Here is a 25,857-nt window from a genome sequence, read left to right on the forward strand (position 1 = left end):
AGGCAGTAATATTTAGTCCATATGACAAACATTATTTATATTGATGTAGAAATGATAGTAACTTATATGATCACACAGTCGATAATCAAGCATAAATGCAGAGGAACTAGAAATGTCATCCAAGCAGTCATTTACTTATTTGGCCTTTTAAAGGTCAAGGCTAAAGCTGAAGCTGTTTTTGGCTGAATACTGAAGCTAACCCAATACTGAAGCTAAATTTCAATGAGTCACTATTTTGTGTTTGGGAAAACTTAGTTGTAGGGAGATTATGTAACTTAGATAAAATTATATAGATAATATTGGAATTTTGTAGTCTAAATTTTTCTTCTGCTTTTATAAACTGTGACTGACTTAAAAAAAAGAGTTGCTCTTAGCATTTTCACCTGCACACACACACATTTCCCCATTTTGTCCCTCCTCTTCCCTCTTTTTTTCAAGAAAAGGTATCATAGAGAAGATATTTGGAAGAGAATGCCATTTTCACTGAAATTACTATTATAAAGATTGCTTTAGATTATAACTTGGGAGAAAATAGAGTCTTTGAAGAATTTTTTTCTGTTTATTGAGACTGCAATGAATAAGCCCTCAGGGAAATGAAACTTTGCTAGATTACCCTGTGTTGATTTAAATGGTCTTTAATTCAGTTTTGTTAGAACACATTTATGATAGACAACGGTAATTGGAGAATTGGTCTATCAAAAATAAATTGGAATTGAACACCTAAAATTTAAGTTTAAAGAGTGAGATACTATGGGTACAACAGGTCCAAAATTGGAGGAACTTCCTGACTCAACATTTTGCATAAATTAATAGATTATCTTGAAATTCAGTAAAAATCTCAGTTATAACTATTATTTAAAATTTCATGGTGGAGTTCCCGTTGTGGCTCAGTGGAAATGAACCTGACTAGAATCCATGATGACAAAGTGGGTTTGATCCCTGGCCTCACTCAGTGGGTCAACGATTCTATTGCTGTGAGCTGTAGTGTAGGTCACAGATGTGGCTTGGATCTGATGTTGCTGAGGCTGTGGTGTAGGCCAGCAGCTGTGGCTCCAGCTCAACCCCTAGCCTGGGAACTCCCATATGCCACAGGTACGGTGGTAAAAAGGAAAAAAAAAAAAATTTTTTTTTGAAAGGAAAATGTTTGATATTTACAACCACCCACTCTTTTTTTTTTTTTTTTTTGGCTGTGCCGTGGCATCTTGAAATTCTTGGGCCAGGTATCAAACCTGTGCCACAGCAGCCACCCAAGCCACTGCAGTGACAATGCTGGATCCTTAACCGACTGTGCCATAAGGGAACTCCACAAAAGCCTCTTATACATGGGTTACTTGTTTATTGCTCTTTCAGAGAGAAGCAGAAATCCCTAAACTTTTTAAATTGAAAGTTTCATTGAGATAGTTGAAGATTTATATGTAGTTTTGAGAAATAATAGGAGTACCCTTTGTAGCGCAGTGGAAACAGATCCATATAGGAACCATGAGGTTGCGGGTTCCATCCCTGGCCTTGCTCAGTGGGTTAAGGATCCGGCGTTGCCATGAGCTGTGGTGTAGGCCACCGGCTGCAGCTCTGATTAGACCCCTAGCCTGGGAACCTCCATATGCCACAGGTACAGCCCTAAAAAGGCACACACACACACACACATGCACAAACAAAAAAATAATAAAAATTCTGTATATTCTTCAAATGGTTTTCCTCATGGGTACCATTTTGCAAGGCTATAAAGCAATGTCACAACCAGAATATTGGTATTGATACAATCTACCTATCTTATTCAGATTTCTTCAGTTGTACTTCTTTTTGTGAGTGGGTGTTTATAGTTATATACTATTTCACCACCTGTAGGTTTGTGTATCCACCACCATAGTCAAGGTCCTGAGCAGTTTGAGATTGACTTTTTTCATCAGCATGATTCCTCAGAGAGTCATCCAATATCAGTAGTTCCTTTTTGTTGTTGAGTGGTATTCCATAATATATATCATCATAGTTGAAGAAGGACATCTGGGCTGTTACATATAAAGCTGCTGTAAACATTTGTATACAGGTTTTTATGTGACCATAAGTTTTCATTTTTCTGGGATAAATGTCTAAGAGTGCCCAAAACTTGTTAGAAATTTTTGAAGTGCCCAAAATATTAACTCAGAAAATAGATATTAGGGATAGTCATAAATCTGCTGTTCTCAGTCTTTTATCTGAAGCAAAAAACAAAACAAAACAAAAAAAACGCAATTTCCTAATTGAGAAATTAAAGTTTATAGATTTTTTTTTGGAATTACCATTGTGGCTTAGCAGTAACGAACCTGACTAGTATCCATGAGAATGCCGGTTCAATCCCTGCCCCGCTCAGTGGGTTAAGGATCCAGCATTGCTGTGAGCTGTGGTGTAAGCTGCAGAAGCAGCACAGATTTAGCATTGCTGTGGCTGAGGTGTAGACCGGCAGCTACAGTTCCGATTTGACCCCTCGTCTAGGAACTTCCATATGCTGCAGGTGAGGTCCTAAAAAAAAGAAAAGAAAAAAGAAAAAAAAAAGTTTATGGACTTTTCAGTAGGAGATTGGCACCAAAGACGACTACTTCCACACATGTTAGAAATAAAAATATGAAAATGTATGCATAAATACAAAATAGTCACAAAATGTGTGAATTGGCCTTTTGCCATTAACTGATAGGTATAGCTGATCCATAGTCATTACAATTTTAAATGGGTAAGTTTTTTATCTTTCAGATTTTAATATTTACAATTAATTGTAAAAATTAGAAATATGTAAATATATAAAGAAAAAACCCAGTAGCAGGAAAACTGTTAAGATTTTTGGTGCATTCTCTTTTAGTCTTTTCTATGTGCATACAATATTAATTTAATAGAATTTTTATAAAATCAGGATTATATATGCAGCTTAGTGTCCTAGTTAAAAGTTGAAAGTTAGAAGTTGAAAATTAAACTTCAGATTTTTTTAGCCATTTATGTCTTCATTTGTGAACTGTTCATTTTTTTCCACATTTTTATATTGTTGAGATAGTCTTAGGGTTTATGACTGTTAGCTGATGCGTAGAAAACTTTTTCGGGAATAGATTTGAATTGAGTAGTATTTTCACTTTGTGAATATTTCTTACTTTATACCACCACATTTTAAATCATTTTCTTGTTCTTCCAAGGTATGCTGTGATAGCATTTGGATGTGCTAGCTGTCCAAAATTAACATGTGGACGAGAAGGCTGTGGAACAGAGTTTTGCTACCACTGTAAACAAATTTGGCACCCCAACCAGACCTGTGATGCTGCTCGACAAGAGAGAGCCCAAAGTTTACGACTGAGAACTATCCGTTCTTCATCCATTAGTTATAGTCAAGAGTCTGGAGCAGCAGGTATTTGCATCTAACTGTTTCTAGTAAATGATTTGATATGTACAGAACACTATTTTAATTTTAAAATTCAGTATTCAGTCCCTCTTCTCCTTTCAGTTTCTAGACATGTTTTATGTGTTAGCATTTGTCCCAGAAGCACTCATTCTTTCTTGTGGAAGAAAGTGGTATTGAGATTGGAAAGATTTCATTGTCCATAAAAGAAAAAAGGGAAAAAAGGAAGTGTCAGTGATTTATATAATGATAGCTAAAGATGGTCTGAAACTGTTGTTTATAAAGGTAGTTTATGCAAAGCTTAGCTACTGTTTTTAGTAAAATATAAATTTTGAATATTTTATCCTTAGATTATTTCCAGTTGTATAAATATCACAAGTTACAGATTAAAAACACTATTTATTTTTGGAATCCTTTTCACTTACATGTTTTGTGAAATACAGTTCAAAATTATACCTTTCTTATTGGTATGGGAGCACACTAAGAACTTTGTGCCTATGGCTAGGAATTTAAAATTTCCAGAGAACTGTACATGAGCAAGCATGTGTACCTTGTAAACCTCAAAAGATTTCTTGAGAAGTCTGACCATCTTAATGTTCTTTGAATAAAAATTCAAAAAAGTAATATTTCACTTTCATAGGACTTTTCACTGTTTATTGGAATTTCAGGTTTTTTAGAAAAATATTTCCTTTTCTCATTAATTATAAAAAGCAAAAAACTTGGAAAAATACTGAAATTTATCAGGAAAATAATTTACATTCCTACCAGCAGTGTATTGAGATAGTCATGACCTTAAAAACTTTAAATTCAACTTCATATTTTGTATAATGGACATGGATTTTCATGCTTGTTCACTGATTGACTTGTTTTATTTCCTTTCTCGAAGATTTGGGGTAGAACTCCAGAGGTATCAATAATAATTTCTAGGGATAGGTTCAGAAGCAATTTGGAGAGGACGTGAGTGTATCTAAACTGTCCTCCATGGAGTCAGCTGTAGCTTTGTAGTAATCCTCTTGGAAATGATATCCCTCTTCTCTAAGTGGGGAATGGGTACTTACCACTTACAGGACACACATATAGAGTAAGAGAATAGACTCTAGAGTCACTATCTGGATTCGAATTCCAGCTTCTCCACTTATTGCCTGTGTGACTCTGAGCAAGTTAATTGGCTCATCTGTAAATTAAACATGCCAATAAGTCCATAGGTTGAAACATTTCTTGGCTGATAGTAAGTGCTCTGGCTCTATGAGATAAACTACAGTCCCCCTCTAGAGATTTGCATGTGTCTAGACTATCTCTTTTTTTTAAAAAAGAAATGACTAAAAGATGGCTTTTGCTGTTTATTTTAAAGTAAACACCATGATTTAGTCATCTAAATGAATGTTGGTCTTCCTCATAGTAGTCACCATGGGAAATTTTATGTCTGTTGAACAGTGCTGTCTTGGAATGCTTTATTGGTCTTAACCTTTAAAACCTTACACATTCACTTTAAATTATCCCCTTAATGTCAGTTTGATTTCTGGGAATAACTAGAAATTCCTTTGCAGCTAAGTTTAACAACTAAAGTAACATACCAAGTTGAATCACTGGTTTGGGATGGATCCAAAGTAAGATGTTCTTACCATGAAAGTGATTGGTTTTTTTTAATGTAAAGTAGCTTTGAAAGTAATTATGAATGAAAAACTTCCAAATGATTTGAGTGAAATAGTAACATTGCTCAGAGTTCTCTTGTGGTGCAGCAGGTTGAGCATTGTCACTGCAGGGTCTCAGATCACTCCTGTGGCATGGGTTTGATTCCTGGCCCAGGAATTTCCACATGCCACTGGCATGGCCAAAAAAAAAAAAAATTGCTTATGGTGTTAATTTTCTGACATGTAATCTTAACATATTAAAAGCATTTTTTTGTTGTTTGTTTTTGTTTTTTTTTATCACTCAAATGAATTTATCACATCTGTAGTTGTATAATGATCATAACAATCTGATTTCACAGGATTTCCATCCCACAGCCCAAGCACATCCCCCACCCCTCAGACTGTCTCCTCCAGAGACCATAAGTTTTTCAATGTGAGTCAGCATCTGTTCTGCAAAGAAGTTCAGTCTGTCCTTTTTTCGGATTCCACATGTCAGTGAAAGCATTTGATGTTGGTGTCTCATTGTATGGCTGACTTCACTTAGCATGATAGTTTCTAGGTCCATCCATGTTGCTAAAAATGCCGGTGTTTCATTCTTTTTAATGGCTGAGTAATATTCCATTGTGTATATGTACCACCTCTTCTGGATCCACTCCTCTGTCGATGGACATTTAGGTTGTTTCCATGTCTTAGCTATTGTAAATAGTGCTGCAATGAACATCAGAGTACATGTGTCTTTGCGAGTCGTGGTTTTCTCTGGATAGGTGCCCAGGAGTGGGATTGCTGGATCAAATGGTAGTTCTGTGTTTAGTTTTCTGAGGAATCTCCATACTGCTTTCCACAGTGGTTGCACCAATTTACAATCCCACCAACAGTGTACTAGGGTTCCTTTTTCTCCACACCCTCTCCAGCACTTATTGTTTGTAGACTTTTGGATGATGGCCATTCTGGCTGGTGTAAAGTGGTACCTCATCGTGGTTTTGATTTGCATTTCTCTAATAATGAGTGATGCCGAACATCTTTTCATATGTTTCTCGGCCAATTGTATGTCTTCTTTGGAGAACTGTTTAGATCTTCCGCCCATCTTTGGATGGGGTTGTTTGTTTTTTTGGTATGGAACTACAGAAGGTATTTATAAATTTTGGAGATAAATCCCTTGTCAGTCGATTCACTTGTAAAGATTTTCTCCCATTCTGTGGGTTGTCTTTTCGTTTTGTTTAGGGTTTCCTTTGCTGTGCAGAAACTTTAAAGTTTGATTAGGTCCCATTTGTTTATTTCTGTTTTTATTGTCAATACTCTAAGAGGTGGATCTGAGCTGTTGCTGTTGTTTATGTCAGAGAGTGTTTGGCCTATGTTTTCCTCTAGGAGTTTGATAGTGTCTGGTCTTATATCTAGGTCTTTAATCCACTTGGAGTTTATTTTTGTGTATGGTCTTAGGGAGTGTTCTAATTTCATTCTTTTCCATGTGGCTGTCCAGTTTTCCCAGCACCGCTTATTGAGCAAGCTGTCCTTTCTCCATTGTATAGTCTTGCTTCCTTTGTCATAGATGAGTTGGCTGTAGGTGTGTGGGTTTAATTCTGGGTTTTCTGTCCTGTTCCACTGATCTATATTTCTGTCTTTGTGCCAGTACCATGCAGTTTTGATGATTGTTGCTTTGTAGTATAGTCTGAAGTCCGGGGGCCTGATTCCTCCAGCTCCATTTTTCTTTTTCAGGATGTCTTTGGCTATTCTGGGTCTTGTGTGCTTCCAGACAAACTTTAAAATATTTTGTTCAAGTTCTGTGAAAAATGTCCTTGGTAATTTGATAGGGATTGCACTGAATCTGTAGATTGCCTTGGGTAGTATAGTCATTTTGATAATATTAACTCTTCCAATCCACGAGCATGGTATATCTTTCCATCTATTTGTGTCATCTTTGATTTCTTTCATCAGTGTCTTGTAGTTTTCAGAGTACAGGTCTTTTGTCTCTTTAGGTAGGCTTACTCCTAGGTATTTTATTCTTTTGGATGCAATGGTATACAGGATTGCTTGCCTAATTTATTTTTCTTCTCTTTCATTGTTAGTGTATAGAAATGCTGTTGATTTCTGTGTATTGATTTTGTATCCTGCGACTTTGCCAAATTCGTGGATGAGCTCTAACAGTTTTCTGGTAGAGTCTTTAGGATTCTCTAGGTATAGTATCATGTTATCTGCAAATAGGGATAGTTTTACTTCTTCCTTTCCAATTTGGATTCCTTTTATTTCTTTTACTTCTCTGATTGCTGTGGCTAGGACTTCCAGAACTATGTTGAAGAGTAGTGGTGAGAACAGACATGCTTGTCTTGTTCTTGATCTCAGTGGGAATTCTTTCAGCTTTTCACCATTGAGAATGATGTTCGCTGTGGGTTTGTCGTATATGGCCTTTATCATGTTGAGGTAGGTTCCCGTTATGCCCACGTTCTGAAGGGTTTTTATCAGAAATGGGTGTTGGATTTGTCAAAGGCTTTTTCCACATCTGTTGAGAGGATCATGTGGTTTTTATTCTTCAGTTTGTTAATGTGGTATATCACACTGATGGATTTGCGGATATTGAAGAACCCTTGCGTCCCTGGGATAAATCCCACTTGATCATGATGTACAATCCTTTTAATGTATTGTTGGATGCGGTTTGCTAGTATTTTGTTGAGGATTTTTGCATCGATGTTCATCAGTGAAATTGGCCTGTAGTTTTCTTTTTTGGTGGTATCTTTGTCTGGTTTTGGTATCAGGGTGATGGTGGCCTCACAAAATGAGTTTGGGAGTATCCCTTCCTTTGCAGTTTTTTGAAATAGTTTCAGAAAGATTAGCTCTTCTCTAAATGTTGGCTAGGATTCGCCTGTGAAGCCATCTAGTCCTGGAGGTTTGTTTGTTGGAAGTTTTTGAATCCCAGTTAAAATTTCAGTTCTTGTGATTGGTCCATTCATCTTTTCTATTTCATCTTGGTTTAGTCTTGTAAGATTGTACTTTTCTAAGAATTTGTCCATTTCTTCTAGGTTTTCCATTTTATTGGCATATAGTTGCATATAGTAGTCTCTTATGATCCTTTGAATTTCTGTGATGTCCGTTGTAAGTTTTCCTTTTTCATTTCTAATTTTATTGATTTGAGTCCTCTCTTTTTTGCTTGATAAATCTGGCTAGGGGGTTATCAATTTTGTTGATCTTTTCAAAGAACCAGCTTTTCGTTTCATTGATCTTTTCTTTGGTTTTCTTTGTTTCTATTTCATTGATTTCTGCTCTGATCTTTATGATTTCTTTCCATCTACTAACTTTAGGTCTTGTCTGTTCTGCTCTCTCGAGCTGCTTTAGATGTAAAGTTAGCTTGTTTATTTGAGCTTTTTCTTGTCTCCTGAGGTGGGCTTGTGTTGCTATAAACTTTCCTCTTAGAACGGCTTTTGCTGCATCCCATAGGTTTTGGAGTGTCGTATCTTCATTGTCATTTGCTGCTAGGCATTTTTTAATTTCCTCTTTGATTTCTTCAGTGATCCATTGGTTGTTTAGTAGCATGTTGTTTAGTCTCCACGTGTTGGTTTTTTTGCAATTTTTTTCTTGTTGATTTTCAGACGTACAGTGTTGTGGTTGGAAAAGATGCTTGATAGGATTTCAGTTTTCTTAAAGTTACTGAGGTTTGATTTGTAGCGCAGGATATGATCAATCTTAGAGAATGTTCCATGTGCACTTGAGAAGAATGTGTATTCTGTTGCTTTTGGATGGAATGTCCTATAAATACCTATTAAGTCCATCTGGTTTAATGCATCATTCAGGGCCTATGTTTCCTTATTGATTTTCTGTCTGGTTGATCTGTCCATTGCTGTAAGTGGGGTGTTAAAGTCCCTGACTATGATTGTGTTATTGTCGATTTCTCCTTTTAAGGTTGTTAGCAGTTGCCTTATATATTGTGGTGAACCTGTGTTGGGTGTGTAGATATTTAAAATTGTTGTATCTTCTTCTTGGATTGATCCTTTGATCATTATGTAATGTCCTTCTTTGTCCCTTAAAATATTCTTCATTTTAAAGTCTATTTTGTCTGATATGAGTATTGCTACTCCAGCTTTCTTTTGATCCCCGTTTGCGTGAAATATTTTCTTCCCTCCTCTCACTTTCAATTTGTATGTGCCCCTAGAAGTGAAGTGGGTCTCTTGAAGACAGCATATACATGGGTTTTGTTTTTGTATCCATTCAGCCAGTCTATGTCTTTTGGTTGGGGCATTTAGTCCATTAACATTTAAGGTAATTATTGATATGTATGTTCTTATTGCCATTTTATTAATTGCTTTGGATTTGTTTTTGCTGCTCTTTTTCCTTTCCTTCTTGTTCTTTTCTGCCTATAGAAGTTCCTTTGGTATTTGTTGTAAGGCTGGTTTAGTGCTGCTGAATTCTCTCAACTTTTGCTTATCTGTGAAGGTTTTGATTTCTCCTTCAAATCTGAATGAGAGCCTTGCTGGGTAGAATAATCTTGGTTGGAGGTTTTTTCCTTTCATCACCTTAAGTATATCATGCCACTCCTTTCTGGACTGCAGAGTTTCTGCTGAAAAACCTGCTGATAACCTTATCAGGGTTCCCTTGTATGTTATTTGTTTCTTTTCCCTAGCTGTTTTCAAGATTTTCTCTTTGTCTTTAATTTTGGTCAGTTTGATTAATATGTGTCTCAGGGTGTTCCTCCTTGGGTTTATTTTATATGGTACTCGTTGTGCTTCCTGGATTTGAGTGAGTGATTCCTTTCCCATGTTAGGGAAGTTTTCAGCTATTATCTCTCAGAATATTTTTTCTGTCTCCTTCTCTCTCTCTTCTCCTTCTGGCACCCCTATAATACGGATGTTGGTGCGTTTAACATTGTCCCAGAGTTCTCTGAGACTCTTTTCATTCCTTTTCAGTCTTTTTTCTCTTTTCTGTTCTGCACCTGTAATTTCCACTAATCTGTCCTCCACCTCGCTTATTCGTTCCTCTGCCTCCTGTATTCTGCTGTTAGCTGCTTCTAGTGAATTTTTTATTTCAGTTATTGTATTTTGCATCTCTTCTTGTTTAAGTTTTATATCTTGTATCTCTTTGCTCAGTGTTTCCTGTAAGTTATCCATCTTTGCCTCCAGTTTATTTCCAATATCTTGCATCATCTTCAGCATCAATAGTCTAAAGTCATTTTCCTGGATGCTGAGAATCTCCTCATCACTTAGCTGATTTTCTGGGGTTTTTCCTTTCTCCCTCATATGAGTCTTTTCATTTTTATAGGTTTTTGGTGTGGTGACCTTTTTTACAGATAATAGAGTTGTAGCCTCTCTTACTTCTTTTTTTAAAATTTTTTTATTATTATTATTTTTTATTTTCCCACTGTACAGCACGGGGATCAACTTATCCTTACATGTATACATTACAATTACATTTTTTCCCCACCCTTTGTTCTGTTGCAACATGAGTGTCTAGACAAAGTTCTCAATACTATTCAGCAGGATCTCCTTGTAAATCTATTCTAAGTTGTGTCTGATAAGCCCAAGCTCCCGATCCCTCCCACTCCCTCCCCCTCCCATCAGGCAGCCACAAGTCTTTTCTCCAAGACCATGATTTTCATTTGTGCTGGATATTAGATTCCAGTTATAAGTGATATCATATGGTATTTGTCTTTGTCTTTCTGGCTCATTTCACTCAGTATGAGATTCTCTAGTTCCATCCATGTTGCTGCAAATGACATTATGTCATTCTTTTTTATGGCTGAGTAGTATTCCATTGTGTATATATACCACATTTTCCGAATCCAATCATCTGTCGATGGACATTTGGGTTGTTTCCATATCCTGACTATTGTGAATAGTGCTGCACTGAACATGCGGGTGCATGTGTCTCTTTTAAGTCCTCTCTTACTTCTGATGTCTGTCCCCCTGTGGCTGAAGTTGGTATGGGGGGCTTGCTATAGGCTTCCTGACGGGAGGGGCTGATGCCTGCGCACTGGTAGGTGGAGCCGATTCTAATCCCTCTGGTGGGTGGGGCTTAGTCTCTGGATGGGATTAGAGGCAGCTGTGTTCCTGAGGGGTCTTTAGGTAGCCTGTTTACTGAGGGGTGGGGCTGTGATCCCACCTGGATTGTTGTTTGCCCTAGGGCTTCTCAGCAGCTGACTGAAGGGTGAGGCCAGATTTTCCCAAAATGGTCACCTCCAGAGAAAGGCAAGCTGCTGAATATTCCCGAGAGCTTTGCTTTCAATGTCCTTTCCTCACAACAAGCCACGTTCACCCCTGTTTTCCCAGGATGTCCTCCAAGAACTGCGGTCAGGTTTGACCAGATTCCCATGGAGGCTTTGCTTTGTCCTGGGACTCAGTGCACGTGAAAGTCTGTGTGTGCCTTTTAAGAATGGGGCCTCTGTTTCCCCCAGTCCCATGGAGCTCCTGCACACAAGTCCCACTGGCCTTCAATGCCAGATGCTCCAGGGGCTCTTTCTCCCCATGCCAGATCCCCACACGTAAGAGTTTGTTGTGGGGCTCAGAACTCTGACTCCTGTAGGTGAGTCCCTGTGAACCAGTTAGTTTCCAGTGTGTGGAGCTTCCCACCCAGGAGGTATGGGGTTGTTTATATCACAAAATCGCCCCTCCTACCTCTTGATGTGTCCTCCTCTTTTTCTTCTGGAGTAGGATATCTTTTTTAAGGTTTCTGGTCCATTTGGGTGAAGAATGCTCAGTCTTTTGTTGTGAATTTTGTTGTTTTTAGGAGAGAAGTTGAGCACCAGTCCTCCTATTCCGCCATCTTAATCCTGTCTCTTTTTTTAATTTTTAAAACCATGAAAATGAACGGGACAGTCATCTTTCAGTTTGTTCTGAAGATTGCATGCATCAGAGCCAAAGCCTGACTCTCTCTACTCTCATCTCTAATTGGGATATTTACTATTTGAGAATACTCTGGGATGAGGAAGTTAATTAGTATTCCACTTAGGCAGATAATATCACCATTTCTTTATTTTGATGTACTAGATATTCTCTATGAAAGCCAACTTTTTTTCCATTTGTGCCCCAGTGTTAAAAAAGAATTTTAATGCAGATTTGGTTCTTGTATCAAAACATGTTTATATTTTGGATTATGTCATGACTTAATGGATAGTTTGAATTTTTACATTCTAATAATTATCATTTGTTTCAGTCTGGCAGCATAGTGTTTTCAGTTTGCTTGAAATTGTTTGAATCATTAAAACACTAATTGTGAGCATTCACCAGTACTTAAGTTAAAAAAAAAACAGGCCCTAAATGAAGTGATGATAAGGAAACCTGAAATCACTGATAAAGCACCGCTAAAGTTTGACCATAAAACTTATAGAAAGAAAAAATAAAGTATAGCTTAATGCTTATCATGTAAGAAATTGGAACAAATGCTTAAATTCAGTGACTAGCAGTATACATATCATAACTGTCTGCAGCTACTAATAACAGTAAATAATTACTGGCTGCTATTTAAATATATGCCAAAGTTAAAAATAGTGATATAACTTGAGATACCTCTTATGTATCACTTGATTTTTAATTTGGCACCTTTGTGCATTGTAACCATACATGAAGCATTTAAATAAATAAATGAAGTGAACAAAGATGACTAAATAAAAATGGTCATGTGCATAATCAACAAGTGATTGCTTTAATTCTGAAACTGTTTCCCATTAAGTGTTTATAACCATATAACCCTTCCTTGACCTCTTACGTCCTCTGTTTTATCTGGGTTCTGATTCTTTACAAGGGCCATCTATATATTGTGTGAATTAAAATACAAGAAAAAGGCTGCTGTTCTACAGATATCTGTATTATTATTTTTAGAGTGCTTACATTTGATGTTACTTAGAAAAGAGAAGTAAACTCACACTGCTTCAGATTACCATCGAATTTTCACTTTCTGTTAGTGTTCATTCGTTAAAGGAATAATACACAGAATTGCTACTTTTTATTTAAGTGGAGATGGTTAGAAAAGTTCTAGAGCATGAAGTGCTGCTCTTTGAAGACAGTTGTAGGGTAGGAACAGAGACAAACTTTATATTGTGCACAGTTTGCCTCGAGCTGTCCTTGGTTCTCGTTTCTCTCTTGTTTTAAATTTTATTTTTTTTAATTTTTGGCTGCATCGCAGCATATGGAAGTTCCCAGCCAGGGTCTGAATCCAAGCTGCAGGTGCTACCCAAGCCACAGCTGTGGAAACACCAGATCCTTTTAACCCACTGCGCTGGGCCAGGAATCGAACTAACACCTCAACAGAAACCTAAGCTGACTATAGTCAGATTTTTGACCCACTGGGCCACAGCAGAAACACCCTTATTTCTCATATTATTATTTTGTTATTTTTTGTTCTCATTGTCCTGCTACTGTTTGAAAAAATGTTTACAATTTGAAATTTTAATGTAAAAAATGTTCCTTTCCTCAAAAGGAGGTGCTTTATATACTAAAAATAGCAGGGTAAAGCTATTCATTAACACACTGTATGTGTTAAGTTTTTTTGGCAGCGCTGCAGTTATCTACTAGAAATTGTTATTTGTAGACCAGTTTTACATATTAAACATGTCTGTTTTCTTAATAGCCGATGATATAAAGCCATGTCCACGATGTGCTGCTTATATAATAAAGATGAATGATGGGAGCTGTAATCACATGACATGTGCTGTCTGTGGTTGTGAGTTTTGTTGGTTGTGTATGAAAGAAATCTCAGATTTGCATTATCTAAGGTAAGCTTATATAAGGGGCTATTTGTACCTAACTGTAATTCTGTATTGTAGGATGAAAAGGACTTTTTTTGGAAAAAGCATTATCCAAAGTATTTTTAAACTTGGAATCTATAAGATACTTAAAGGAATCTGTTTTATTTTGGTAATATAAATTTAACATGAACCCAATTATTGTGCTAGTCATTTGGGATTAATAAACAGTCAAAAATAGGAAATAGAGGAGTTCCCTGGTAGCTTAGCTGGTTAAGGAACCAGCATTGTCACTGCTAAGGCTTGGGTCACTGCTGTGACTTGGATTCAGTGCATGCCAGGGGTGTGGCCAAAAAAAAAGAGGAAATAAGAAATTTCTGTTTTTATTTGGCTTTGTTTTTTGTTAAACTAGAATGCTAGCATTTAAAACCCCATGTAATTATGCTAGGTCATAAATATTTTCATTGATTTTTCCCACATATAAATGTATTCATTTAGGCCACAGAGGGAGTTTATAATTCTCTGCCTAAAACAGGGATAAAATAAGCATATTTTGCATTAATTTACCCTTAAAATAACCTAAAGCTTTGAAGCCAGTGGAGGAATATGAATAAATATTTAACCTGAGTCCCGTTTATCAGTATGCTTTTAATATAATTTGTGATGTTTCTTACCTTATTTTTTTTCCCTTTGGCTTTTAATGAACTTAGAATTCAAAGAAAGGGAGGAAAAAATTCGTTCTCAAGTTTGAGAATTCTGTTATGGTCACTGCTGAATGTATGGTAGTAAATTGTTATTGTGATGTTTTGCAGCTTTTACTTTACATTATAATTTTTTTTCCTTAGTCCATCAGGATGTACTTTTTGGGGGAAGAAACCCTGGAGCCGAAAAAAGAAAATATTGTGGCAGCTGGGAACACTTGTTGGTGCTCCTGTAGGAATTGCTTTAATAGCTGGCATTGCTATCCCTGCAATGATTATTGGCATTCCTGTGTATGTGGGCCGTAAGGTAAAATGCTCACTTCCTTGTTAATTTATTATCTTACTTTAAACCTTCAGATTTAGCATTGATGGTTTTGCTTTGCTTCTATTTTTGTTTGTTTGTTTTGAAAGACAAAGGTCATCTTTAGTATCTTAAATATTAAACAATTATTTTTTTAAGATAATAACTTTCCAGTGTTTGGCAAGCTTATATGTATGCCTAAAAAGTAGATTTGCTTTAAAATGATCAGAATATTATGAGATCCTGCTGTGTAGCACTGGGAACTATGTCTAGTCACTTATGATGAAGCATGATAATGTGAGAAAAAAGAATGTATACAACTGGGTCACCATGCTGTACAGTAGGAAAGAAAATAATGTATTGGGGAAATAAAAAAAATTAAAATTAAAAATTAAATAAAATGATGGGAATCTGAAAATGTCAGTAAAAATTTGCATTATAAATCAACTTTACATATAAAATATTAAAGGATATGTACCTAACATTTTTCTCATAGGTATGTCCTTGTAAAGTCAGGTCTATAAAAAATAATAGATAAATAACATATTTGTCCTCAGGCAAAGAATAATTAGCCAGTTCCTGAATTATTTCTGACTTTAAAGCTTTTTTCCCTCAGATTACTGCTATTAGTAAACATGCTGTTTTGTAGATTACAGCAATTTTGTGGAAGTTTGAACACCCAAGAGTTGCCACCGGCCTAAAAAATGAATTGTACTTCAATAGCTAAGCAAATAATAATTCTTTTTTCAAAGGTTAAAGGGATAATTTACGAAGTGGCTAAGAAAGTCTACCGCTGCCTAAATTAGTAGAATCTCAGAATTGAGAAACAACTTTAGGAATGATCTAGCATCAACCCTGTACCCAAGTAGAACAAAGTTTAAGAATTTTTCAAAAGGGAACTATCAGTTTTTGAATTCAACTGTGTGCTGGGTGTTTTATGTACTTTGACTCATTTTAACCTCATAGCAATTTATGTGTTAGAATATTGAAGTTTAGGAAAATGTATATAATTTATCATCAGTTACTCAGAAAGAAGCAGAGCTGGGATTTAAACCCAGATGCATAAATTCTTTGTATAAGATCCCTGATAAAATTCAAGCTAATAAGCATTTGGACACTTCAGTGATGAGGAAACCAATAGCAGCTCCTGAGGCAGCTCGTTTTGTTACTTTAAGTGTTAGAAAACTCACATGTTGAGTTAGAGTCCGTTGCCCTTTAAATTGTTTTATTTAAAATTCTAGTTCTGACTTTTGGGACCAAACTCAAGACAAGGCTGATCTTCATTCATGTAACAGCAACATTTTTTTATGTCCAACATCTGTTACTATTATAATCAGAAAAATAATGCATAATATTTTTTTAGATTAGCTTTGGGACCAAGGACAGACATAGGTATTTATGGACCAAATATTTATTTCAGAAGGTTTTAGTAACTTAAATTATTGAAATCCTAGTCATAATAGCTGATTGTAATCATTTTTTATAGAATTGTCCAAAGCAAGTTTTTGCTGAAAACAAAAACTATTTAGATAGTTAGAAGTAGAAGGGAAAGAGAGACTATTGTACTGCACATACCTACAAATAATTTATAGAGGAGAGATTATTTACCTGAGTGTTCAGTCTTAGGTGCAGTAGCAATCTCCTTTTCTCTAACTTGTGATCAAGTGGTTGCAAGTCGATGAACTAGTTTTCCATTGAAAGTGTTCTCGGTAGTGTTTAGGGATACAGACCAGCCCAGGAAAACCTATTAGATTGATAAAGTACCTGAGAGCTGAGCTTTTCTTTACATAACAGAAAATGTAGCACAAAATAGTAAAACAAAAAATTATGTTGAACCAGAAATAGTGGGATGAGGAGGTTCCTTTGTGGCTTAGCAGGTTAAGGAGCTGGTGTTACCATTACTGTGGCTCTGGTTACTGCTGCAGTGCGGTTCTATCCCTGGCCTGGAAACTTCTGCATACGGCATGTGCAGCCAGCAAAAGAAAATGAAGGTGTTCCAATTTTGGCTCAGTGGGTTAAGAGCCCAACTAGTATCCATGAGGATGCTTAACCCACCGCCCCATCCCAGTTCTTTCACTGTTTAATACATCCCACAAGATTCATTGTACCTTTTACAGCCTTCAAAATAACCAGATAATAATGGTACTTTATTATGCCTCATCTGTAGCATTGTTTGTAAGTCAAGTATTTTATTTTAGAGACTCCTTGTATACTTTGGAGGCTGTTTTGAATCTCTCTTCAAACAAAGAGGGATGAGAACAAAGATACTGAACTATTTCCTGAAGTTCATATAATACCTCACAACCACTTTCATGGTGATACTAAGTTCTGTTTATTAACACTCTACAAAGATGCCAAGTAGATCTAACTCTGGTCCTCTGGCAACAATATTTATTCTTTTTTCTCCCTCTCCCCCTTACTTTGAACTGTAAACAAGAGCCCAGGATCCTGAGTCATTTGATAAAAATTTTCTTCATAGAAAGGGATCTGAGAAAAAATTGATTCTGTTTGGTAATGTTTGCTTATTAGTGCTGCTTTTTAAGGTTGATTAAAGGAAAAAAAAAAAAGATTGTAGAAACCGCCCCTGGGAGCCAGTTTTTACCAGTTAGAAATCCTTATTTAGAAACTTGTGGAATGATAAATTTCTTAGTAATCCTGTTGGTCAAACATCCAACTCATAATTATGTTGAAAATAATATTCTTAATTCCTTTTTCTTCGCTCAGAACATGATTCGTTCTTGAATAAGACTATAAGGGCTGGAGTTCCCACTGTGGCGCACTGGGTTAAAAATCTGACAGCGGTGGCTTGGTTCACTGCAGAGTCAGAGGTTTGATCTCGGCCCAGTGCAATGCATTAAAAGATCTAGCATTGCCACCGCTGTTATATAGGTCACAGCTGTGGCTTGGATTCAGTCCCTGGCCTGGGAACTTCCATATGCTATGGGTGTGGCCATAAAACAAAAACAAAAACAAAACATTATAAGGACCACTTTTACCAAGACTATTTAAAAGTAAACACAAAACACAAAGTAAAATCTATTAAATCACTGTCTTATGTAAGGACATTATTAATAAGGAGCAAATTATATATAAGAATATGGTTTAAGAACAATAGTATGTTTACTTTTAATTTGGACACAACTGGAGTTCCCGTCGTGGCGCAGTGGTTAACGAATCCGACTAGGAACCATGAGGTTGCGGATTCGGTCCCTGCCCTTGCTTAGTGGGTTAATGATCCGGCGTTGTCGTGAGCTGTGGTGTAGGTTGCAGACGCAGCTCGGATTCTGAGTTGCTGTGGCTCTGGCGTAGGCCAGTGGCTACAGCTCCGATTCAACCCCTAGCCTGGGAACCTCCATATGCCGTGGGAGCGGCCCAAAGAAATAGCAAAAAGACAAAATAAATAAATAAATAAATAATTTGGACACAACTGAAATTATGAATGAAATCACTTTAAACTTCTAGCAAATATATGTCTATTTCATTTAAATTAAGTATGTAATGGGTTTTTTCTTTAATCCATCATCCCCATTTTTATTTTCATTTCAAGATTCACAATCGATATGAAGGCAAGGATGTTTCAAAGCACAAACGGAATTTGGCCATAGCAGGTGGTGTAACATTGTCTGTAATCGTATCTCCAGTGGTAGCTGCAGTAACTGTAGGTAAGATGTGCTTAAAAATACTGATACTTCAAGTTTTATAAAATTAAACTTTTATGGAAGAATTTTGAAAAACAGAGTATTATATTGTTGAAGATAAGAGTTACTATATTTAAGGATAGTTTAAGCTGAGGTTACATAAAGCCTTTCATTTGGTAACCATACTGGTTAAAAGTAATATAAACTCAAGAGCCTAGCCTTAGGGCTGGTTGGCAAATTATTAGTGGTTAATAATCCCCACCAAAATACAGTTAGAACCCTAGAACTTGAAAAAGGTGAACAGAGTTCCCACTATGGCGCAATGGTGTCAGTGGCATCTCTGGAGTGATGAGATGCAGGTTTGATTCAATCCCTGGCCTGACACATTGGGTTAAGGATCTGGTATTGCCACAGCTGCAGCATAGATCACCAGCTACCACTCAGATCTGATTCCTGGCCTGGGGGGCAGCCAAAAAGGAAAAAGATTTATATCTTTTTTCTACCCCTTATATGTGTCACCAGATAGGCTAGACAGAAGCTTTGAACCTGCTTGCATCCTTTAACAGCAAGGGGAATTCACTTTTGGCAGGAGTTGCAGAACCCTAGCGCTTTTCTCATGTATACCTTCTCTTGAAAAGACGTTTTAAAACGTGTGTTTCTGTGATTTAATTTTTGATTAGTAATGGTCGATTTAATTCCTCTTTAGGTATTGGTGTTCCTATTATGCTAGCTTATGTCTATGGCGTTGTTCCAATTTCTCTCTGTCGAAGCGGAGGTTGCGGAGTTTCAGCAGGCAATGGAAAAGGAGTCAGGATTGAATTTGATGATGAAAATGATATAAATGTTGGTGGAACTAACACAGCTGTAGGTAAGTACTTTCAGCAAAGGAAGACGATGTACTTACTAATAGTGTGGATGGGGGAGACTGTAGAGTAACACACAAGTCAGAATTCCCCTTGTTCTCTTATGGGTCATAATGATGTTCATCCAAAAGTACATCAGAGAAAAGAGCCGCTGAGGAAAGGTAAGTGGATGAAAGAGGGCAGAATAATTCCGGGTACCTGTATCCGCCAATGGAAATGTAATATCTCAGAAATTGTAGACTTTTAATCTTTAATTTTGTGTACAACATTACAGATCATTAAGAAAAGGATAGGAGAGAAATGCAGTTCATAAAAGAAGAAATGCCAGTGCCCAATGAGTAGAAGTATCTTTAATGCTGCTCAGAGAAATAGGAATTAGAATAAAAACTGGAGCACAAAAAGGTCCTCGTAGACTACCAGTGGGAGTATAGGTTAATAAACCTTTAAAAATGTGTTTTTGCTAAAGCTATTCCGACAGTTCTTGCTAAAGAAATTGTCTTAGGGAAGAACAGGCATACCTTGGTGATGTAGGTTCTGTTCCAGACCACTGCACCCAATAAAGCAAATATCACAATAAAGCAAGACATGAATTTTGGGCTTTCCCACTGCATAGAAAAGTTACATTTACACTGCACCATTGTCTATTAAGTGCAAAATAGCGTTATGTCTAAAAAACAATGTATATAGCTTGATTCTAAAATACTTGATTGCTAAAAAATTTTAATCATCATGTGAGCCTTCAGCGAATCATAATCTTTTATCTGGTGGAGGGTCTTGCCTCGATGTTGATGCCTGCTGACTGATCAGAGTGGTGGTTGCTGAAGGTTAGGGTGGCTGTGGCATTTTCTTAAAATGAAACAACATTGAAGTTTGCTGTATCAATTGACTCTTCTTTCAGTAATGCTTTCACATGCAATGCTGTTTGATAGCATTTTACCCACAGTAGAACTTCTTTTAAAATGGGAATTAAGTTAATCCTCCTAAATCCTGCCAGTGCTTTATCAACTAAAGTTATATAAAATTCTCCATTCTTTCTTGTCGTTGCAACAGTCTTCATAGCATTTTCACCAGGAGTATATCCCATCTCAAGAAATCACTTTCTTTACTTCTCCATCAGTAAGTACTCATTCATGAAAGTTTTGTCATGAGGTGGCAGCAATTCAGTCACCTCTTTAGACTCCACATCTGATTCTAGTTCTTGTGCTCGTTGTATATCTCCATCAGATGTGCTGTCATCCAGAATTTCTTGTTCACTTATAGAACACAGGGAAAATAGATTTAGTGTAATTCCTAAGGACCCTAGGATTTTTGGAATGATAAATGAGCATTGGCTTTAACTTCAGATCATGAGCTGCATTAATTAGCACCTAGTAAGAGGGCCAATCTGTCATTTGAAGCTTCAAAACTAGGCATTGACTTCTCTCTAACTATCAGAGTCTTAGGTAGCATCTTCTTCCAATATACGGTGTTCCATCTATATTGAAAATATGTTATTTCGTATAGCCACCTTCATTATCTTAGTTAAATCTTCTAGATAACTTGCTGCAACTTCTGGATTAGCACTTGCTGCTTCCTCTTGCACTTTTATAATATGGAGACAGCTTCTTTTCTTAAGCCTCATGAACCACTTCTGCTAGCTTCACACTTTTCCTGCACCTTCCTCACCTCTCTTAGCCTTTGTAGAATTAAAGACAGTTAAAGTCTTGCTCTAGATTAGCCTTTGGCTTAAGAAACTGTTGTAACTGATTTCATCTTCGTTCCAAACTACTGCAACTTTCTCCATATCGATATCTCCATATCAGGCTGTTTTGCTTTCTTACTATTTTTGTGTTCACTGGAGTAGGATTTTTAATTTCCTTTAAGAATTTTTCCTTGGCATTCACAGCTTGGCTAAAGTGTTCAAGAGGCCTAGCCTCCAGCCTGCCCTGGCTTTTGATGTTCCTTCCTCACTAAGCTTGCTCATCTCTGGCTTTTAATTTAAAGTGAGACGTGTGATTCTTCCTTTCACTTGAACACTTAGAGGCCATTGTAGGGCTATTAATTGGCTTACTTTCGATATTGTTGTGTCTTAGGGAATAGGGAGGCCTGAGGAGAAGGGAGAGAGATGGGGGAACAGCCCATCCCTGGAGCTGTCAGAACACGCATTTATCGATTAAGTTCACTGTTGTATGAAAACCTTTAACTTATAAAAAACACAGTATCTGCAAAGCACAATTAACTGAGGTTTGCCTATAATCAGGCATCTATGCAAAGATAATGTTCTCTTTCTCACCTCCCATTCTCTCTTGAATTCACCTTAATCAGATTTTTGTCCCTACCATTCCAGAATTTCCTCTCTACAGCTGCACCAAAGCAGAGTCACCAGTCACCTCTGTATAGTGGTCAGTTCTTGCTTTTCATCTTAATATAACAGTACACCTGGCAAAGTAGACCATGCCCTCCTTCTTGAAACATTTTCTCTCCTTGTCCTCTAGATAGCCATTGTCTTGGCAACTCCTTCTCAGTCTTCTTTGCTCGTTCATTTTCCTCTCCTGATCACCAAGTATTGCAGTTTCCCAGGGCTCAGTTCTCAGATTTCTCTTCACTTACTTCCTGGGTAATCCCCTCTGTTAAATGATAAATAGACTGACCATGCTTAAATTTATATCTAGGCTAGAACTGTCCTCTGAACTTCAGTTTGTACATCTCTCTCTCCTGTTTAATCTGCACTTGGATGTCTAACAAGAATTCCAAGTTTGACTTCTCTGTAACTAAACTCTTCGCTCTAAAACCCATTGTCCTTGGAAGTTCCCCTTGTGGCTCAACGGAAACATATCCGACTAGTAACCATGAGGACTGGGGTTCAATCCCTGGCCTTGCTCAGTGGATTAAGGATCCGGCTGTGGTGTAGGTTGCAGATGTGGCTCAGATCTGGCATTGCTATGGCGTAGGTCAGCAGCCGTAGCTCCAATTCAACCCCTAGCCTGGGAACTTTCATATGTCAGCAGGTTCAGCCCTAAAAAGCAAAAAAATAAAGATAAAAATAAAATATAAAATCTACTGTCCTCTTAGTCATCCTCACCTCGTTAAGTAGCTTTTCTCCATTCTTGCTGTTGCTGTGCCAAATCTTCACTTACAGTTACTGTCCCTTTTTCTTTTTTACCCTACATCTGATCCATCAGCAAATTATACTGCTTCCTTCAGTGTTTAACCTTCATAATTTCACTGTTTCTCACCCTCTCCATTGCTACTCCACTAGTCCAAGCTACTCTCTTCTTTCCTAGATTATTGTAATAGCCTCTTAAATGAACAATCAGCTTCTCAGTTTCCATGCACTATTCCAAATAGTGATACTTCATACGTTCAGAATGCTATTGCACTCTTTTTTTTTTTTTTTTTTTTTTTGGTCTTTTTGCCATTTCTTGGGCTGCACCCGCGGCACATGGAGGTTCCCAGGCTAGGGGTCCAATCGGAGCTGCAGCCGCCAGCCTATGCCAGAGCCACAGCAACGCAGGATCCGAGCCACGTCTGCACCCTACACCACAGCTCACTGCAACCCCGGATCCTTAACCCACTGAGCAAGGGCAGGGATCGAACCCATAACCTCATGGTTCCTAGTCGGATTCGTTAACCACTGCACCACGACGGGAACTCCAGAATGCTATTGCACTCTTGATTATAGTGAACATAACCTTTCTGTGCACTGTGACTGACTTGATTTCTGGCCATGGTCCGGAACCACACCCACAGTATCTCCAAGGTATGCCTGTAGTGACTATTTAAAACTGTGGACCAGCCTCCCTTTACTCTGTGAGATGCTTCCCTTTACTCTTATCCCATAGTTAACTGTCCCTGACTCCAGACATCTTTTCTACTCCTGTGCATATTTTAAACTTTATATGAAAATATGTGCTACCTGAAATCATGGAATTTTTTAAGGAAAGGGAAATTAACAATCATACTTATTTAATTTCTTTGAAATATTTGCATTTAGACACAACTTCAGTAGCAGAAGCAAGACACAACCCTAGCATAGGGGAGGGAAGTGTTGGTGGTCTGACTGGCAGTTTGAGTGCAAGTGGAAGCCACATGGATCGAATAGGAGCCATCCGGGACAACCTGAGTGAAACAGCCAGCACCATGGCACTAGCTGGAGCCAGTATAACAGGGAGTTTGTCAGGAAGCGCCATGGTAAACTGTTTCAACAGGTAAGAAAGATGTTCTTTGTTGTGTTTTTTCCTTAACTGCAATTTTTTTTTTTTTTTGTCTTTTTAGGGCCGCACTGGCAGCATATGGAGGTTCCCAGGCTAGGGGTCCAATCGGAGCTGTAGCTGCCAGCCTACACCACAGCCGCAGCAACACCAGATCCGAGCCGTGTCTGCGAACTACACCACAGCTCACGGCAACGCCAGATCCTCAACCCACTGAGCGAGGCCAGGGATGGAACCCACAACCCCATGGTTCCCAGATTCTTTTTCGCTGCGCCATGAGGGGAACTCCCTTAACTGCAAATTATTAATTAGATGAGAAGAATTTTTAACACAAAGCATAATGATTACGTATAACCCTACCGTCTCAGGGTTGAAAACAAAAAGGTTTCAGAAAATGAATTTAGGAGTTACTGTTGTGGCTCAGTGAGTTAAGAACCCGATTAGTATCCATGAGGACGCAGGTTTGATCCCTGGCCTCACTCAGTGGGTTAGGGATCTGGTGTTGCTGTGAGCTGCGGTGTAAGTTGTGGGTGCAGCTTGGATCCTGTGATGCTGTGGATGTGGAGTAGTCCGGCAACCACAGCTTCAGTTCAGCCCCTAGCCTGGGAACTTCCATATGCTGTGGGTGGCCTTAAAACAAACAAACAAACAAAAAAAAGTAATTTAGTGGTGAACAGTGAGTAAGACTTGATGAGGTTAAAACCAAGTCCAAGGGTTCATGTTATGCCATTTTTTTCCCACTGCACTTGTCTGAGTTTCCATGTTATAAATCAAGTGGGAGTTGCTTCAGTAAACACTGTAAAGCCACTTCTTAAGTCTGGTCCTTATCATTGGAGGCGGCCACAGCTGGATGTTAGGAAATGAGGCATTAGCTGAAGGATATCCAAGAATGCATGAACTAAGGCCAGGCTAATTTGCCTGGGTCCTTTTATGTATGAATGGTTATTTCATTCTCACAAAATCTTTTCACCAAAAAAATCCAGATAAACATAAGTTAAAACATTTTTATCTTTGCTTATTTCCTCTTTAATTTAGTTTTCTTTACTTCTGCTTATTAGCTTTTTTCTTTTCTTAATACATGAGACAGTACATGAATTAAAAGATATATTGGGGAGTTCCTGTTGTGGCTCAATGGGTTAAGGACCCAGTGTTGTCTCTGAGGATGTGGGTTCAGTCCCTGGCCTGGCTCAGTGGGTTAACGGTCTGGCATTGCTGTAAACTGTAGCATAGGTCGCAGATGCAGCTCAGACCCCACGATGCTATAGCTGTGGCATAGGCCACGGCTGCAGCTCTGATTTGACACCTGGCCCCGGGAACTTCCATATGCCACAGGTTTGACTGTAAAAAAAATAAATAAATAAGTAATAAGTTGGTTATGTTTATCTTATTTTTAGGGAGTGTGCTTTTTAAGCACAACTCTTAAATTGTAGAGGTATATATTATTATGTCTTTTTTTAAAGAGAGTGGTGTTATATTTAGAACCATTTTTAACATAGAGATACCCAGGATTTTTTGATTCACTGATCTATTATGTAGAATCATTTTTAATGTATTCAAATTTGGTATTTTGGTCTGAAACATGGCAAGCAAAAGTTCCATATCCTGAGTGAGAATAATGGTCACGTTTAAGTTAAAATCCTTATGTTCTTTTTATATTATTACTCTGTTATTACTTTACTTGGCAAACAGCTAATTTCCCCATTTTATTTGGATGGCTGGTACTGTTTGTTATACTGTTTGAATAATCAAATAAAAAGAAACTAAGAAAAATAATGTTTATGCTTGTTTCTAAAATAGCTTCTTGTTATTGAATTAAGAAAACATACACATGTGAAGTAGTACTGATATTATCTGTAATTTTGGTTTTTTATCTGATCCTCCTCTCTTTAAGGTTGGAAGTACAAGCAGATGTACAGAAAGAACGGTACAGTCTAAGTGGAGAATCTGGCACTGTCAGTTTGGGAACAGTTAGTGATAACGCCAGCACCAAGGCAATGGCAGGATCCATTCTAAATTCCTACATCCCATTGGACAAGTAAGGAAAGAATTTATGTTGTAAAGTCAGAAGTGTTTTTAAAAGTAATTTCTAAAGAGTTATTCCTATCATTAGGCAAAATTACTCTGAATAATGGTTATCTACTATTAGGTTCTTTGGAAAAAGAAAATTGGTGAGACGTCCAGAATCAGCAAATCCATGGAGACGGAAAGTAGATTAGTGGTTGCAGGGGGTTGAGGGGAGGGAAGAGTGGCAGAGAAGACTGGCTGCTAATGATGCAGAGTTTCTTGTGGGAATGATGAAAATGTTCTGAAGTTCAAGAACAGTGACAGTTGCACAGCTCTCTGAATATACTGTAAACCACTGAATTGCGTACTTAAGCAGGTGAATTTTATGGTACACAAATTATATCTCAATAAAGCTGTTCTGGAAAAAAAAATGGAGGAGGTAGCATAGTACCTGGAATAGCATAAGCAATATGTGTAGTTGTTTTTTTTTTTAATTGAAGCATTATTATAAAAAC

General features: G+C 37.5%; 1 protein-coding gene across 10 annotated transcripts in view; it reads left to right on the forward strand.

The window, feature by feature from the left end:
• Positions 1–25,857, forward strand: part of RNF19A (ring finger protein 19A, RBR E3 ubiquitin protein ligase) — a 1,069,816-nt gene that overhangs the window by 1,041,599 nt on the left and 2,360 nt on the right. For 9 of the 10 annotated variants that reach the window (XM_085020949.1, XM_013996573.3, XM_013996572.3 and 6 more), the window contains 7 exons: positions 3,156–3,364; positions 13,531–13,675; positions 14,491–14,653; positions 18,195–18,309; positions 18,992–19,153; positions 23,122–23,335; positions 25,230–25,373. In XM_085020949.1, the coding sequence (XP_084877075.1) occupies positions 3,156–3,364; positions 13,531–13,675; positions 14,491–14,653; positions 18,195–18,309; positions 18,992–19,153; positions 23,122–23,335; positions 25,230–25,373 (1,152 nt within the window). Of the gene's footprint in view, positions 1–3,155; positions 3,365–13,530; positions 13,676–14,490; positions 14,654–18,194; positions 18,310–18,991; positions 19,154–23,121; positions 23,504–23,850; positions 25,374–25,857 lie in introns of all 10 variants that reach the window. The other variant, XR_014842872.1, reaches the window with a different exon arrangement.

Source organism: Sus scrofa, chromosome 4 (assembly GCF_054392235.1).
Source record: "Sus scrofa isolate SSC_HxYL_T2T_F1_AM1 chromosome 4, Sscrofa_HxYL_maternal_Yorkshire_Landrace_v2.0, whole genome shotgun sequence".
NCBI lineage: Eukaryota > Metazoa > Chordata > Mammalia > Artiodactyla > Suidae > Sus > Sus scrofa.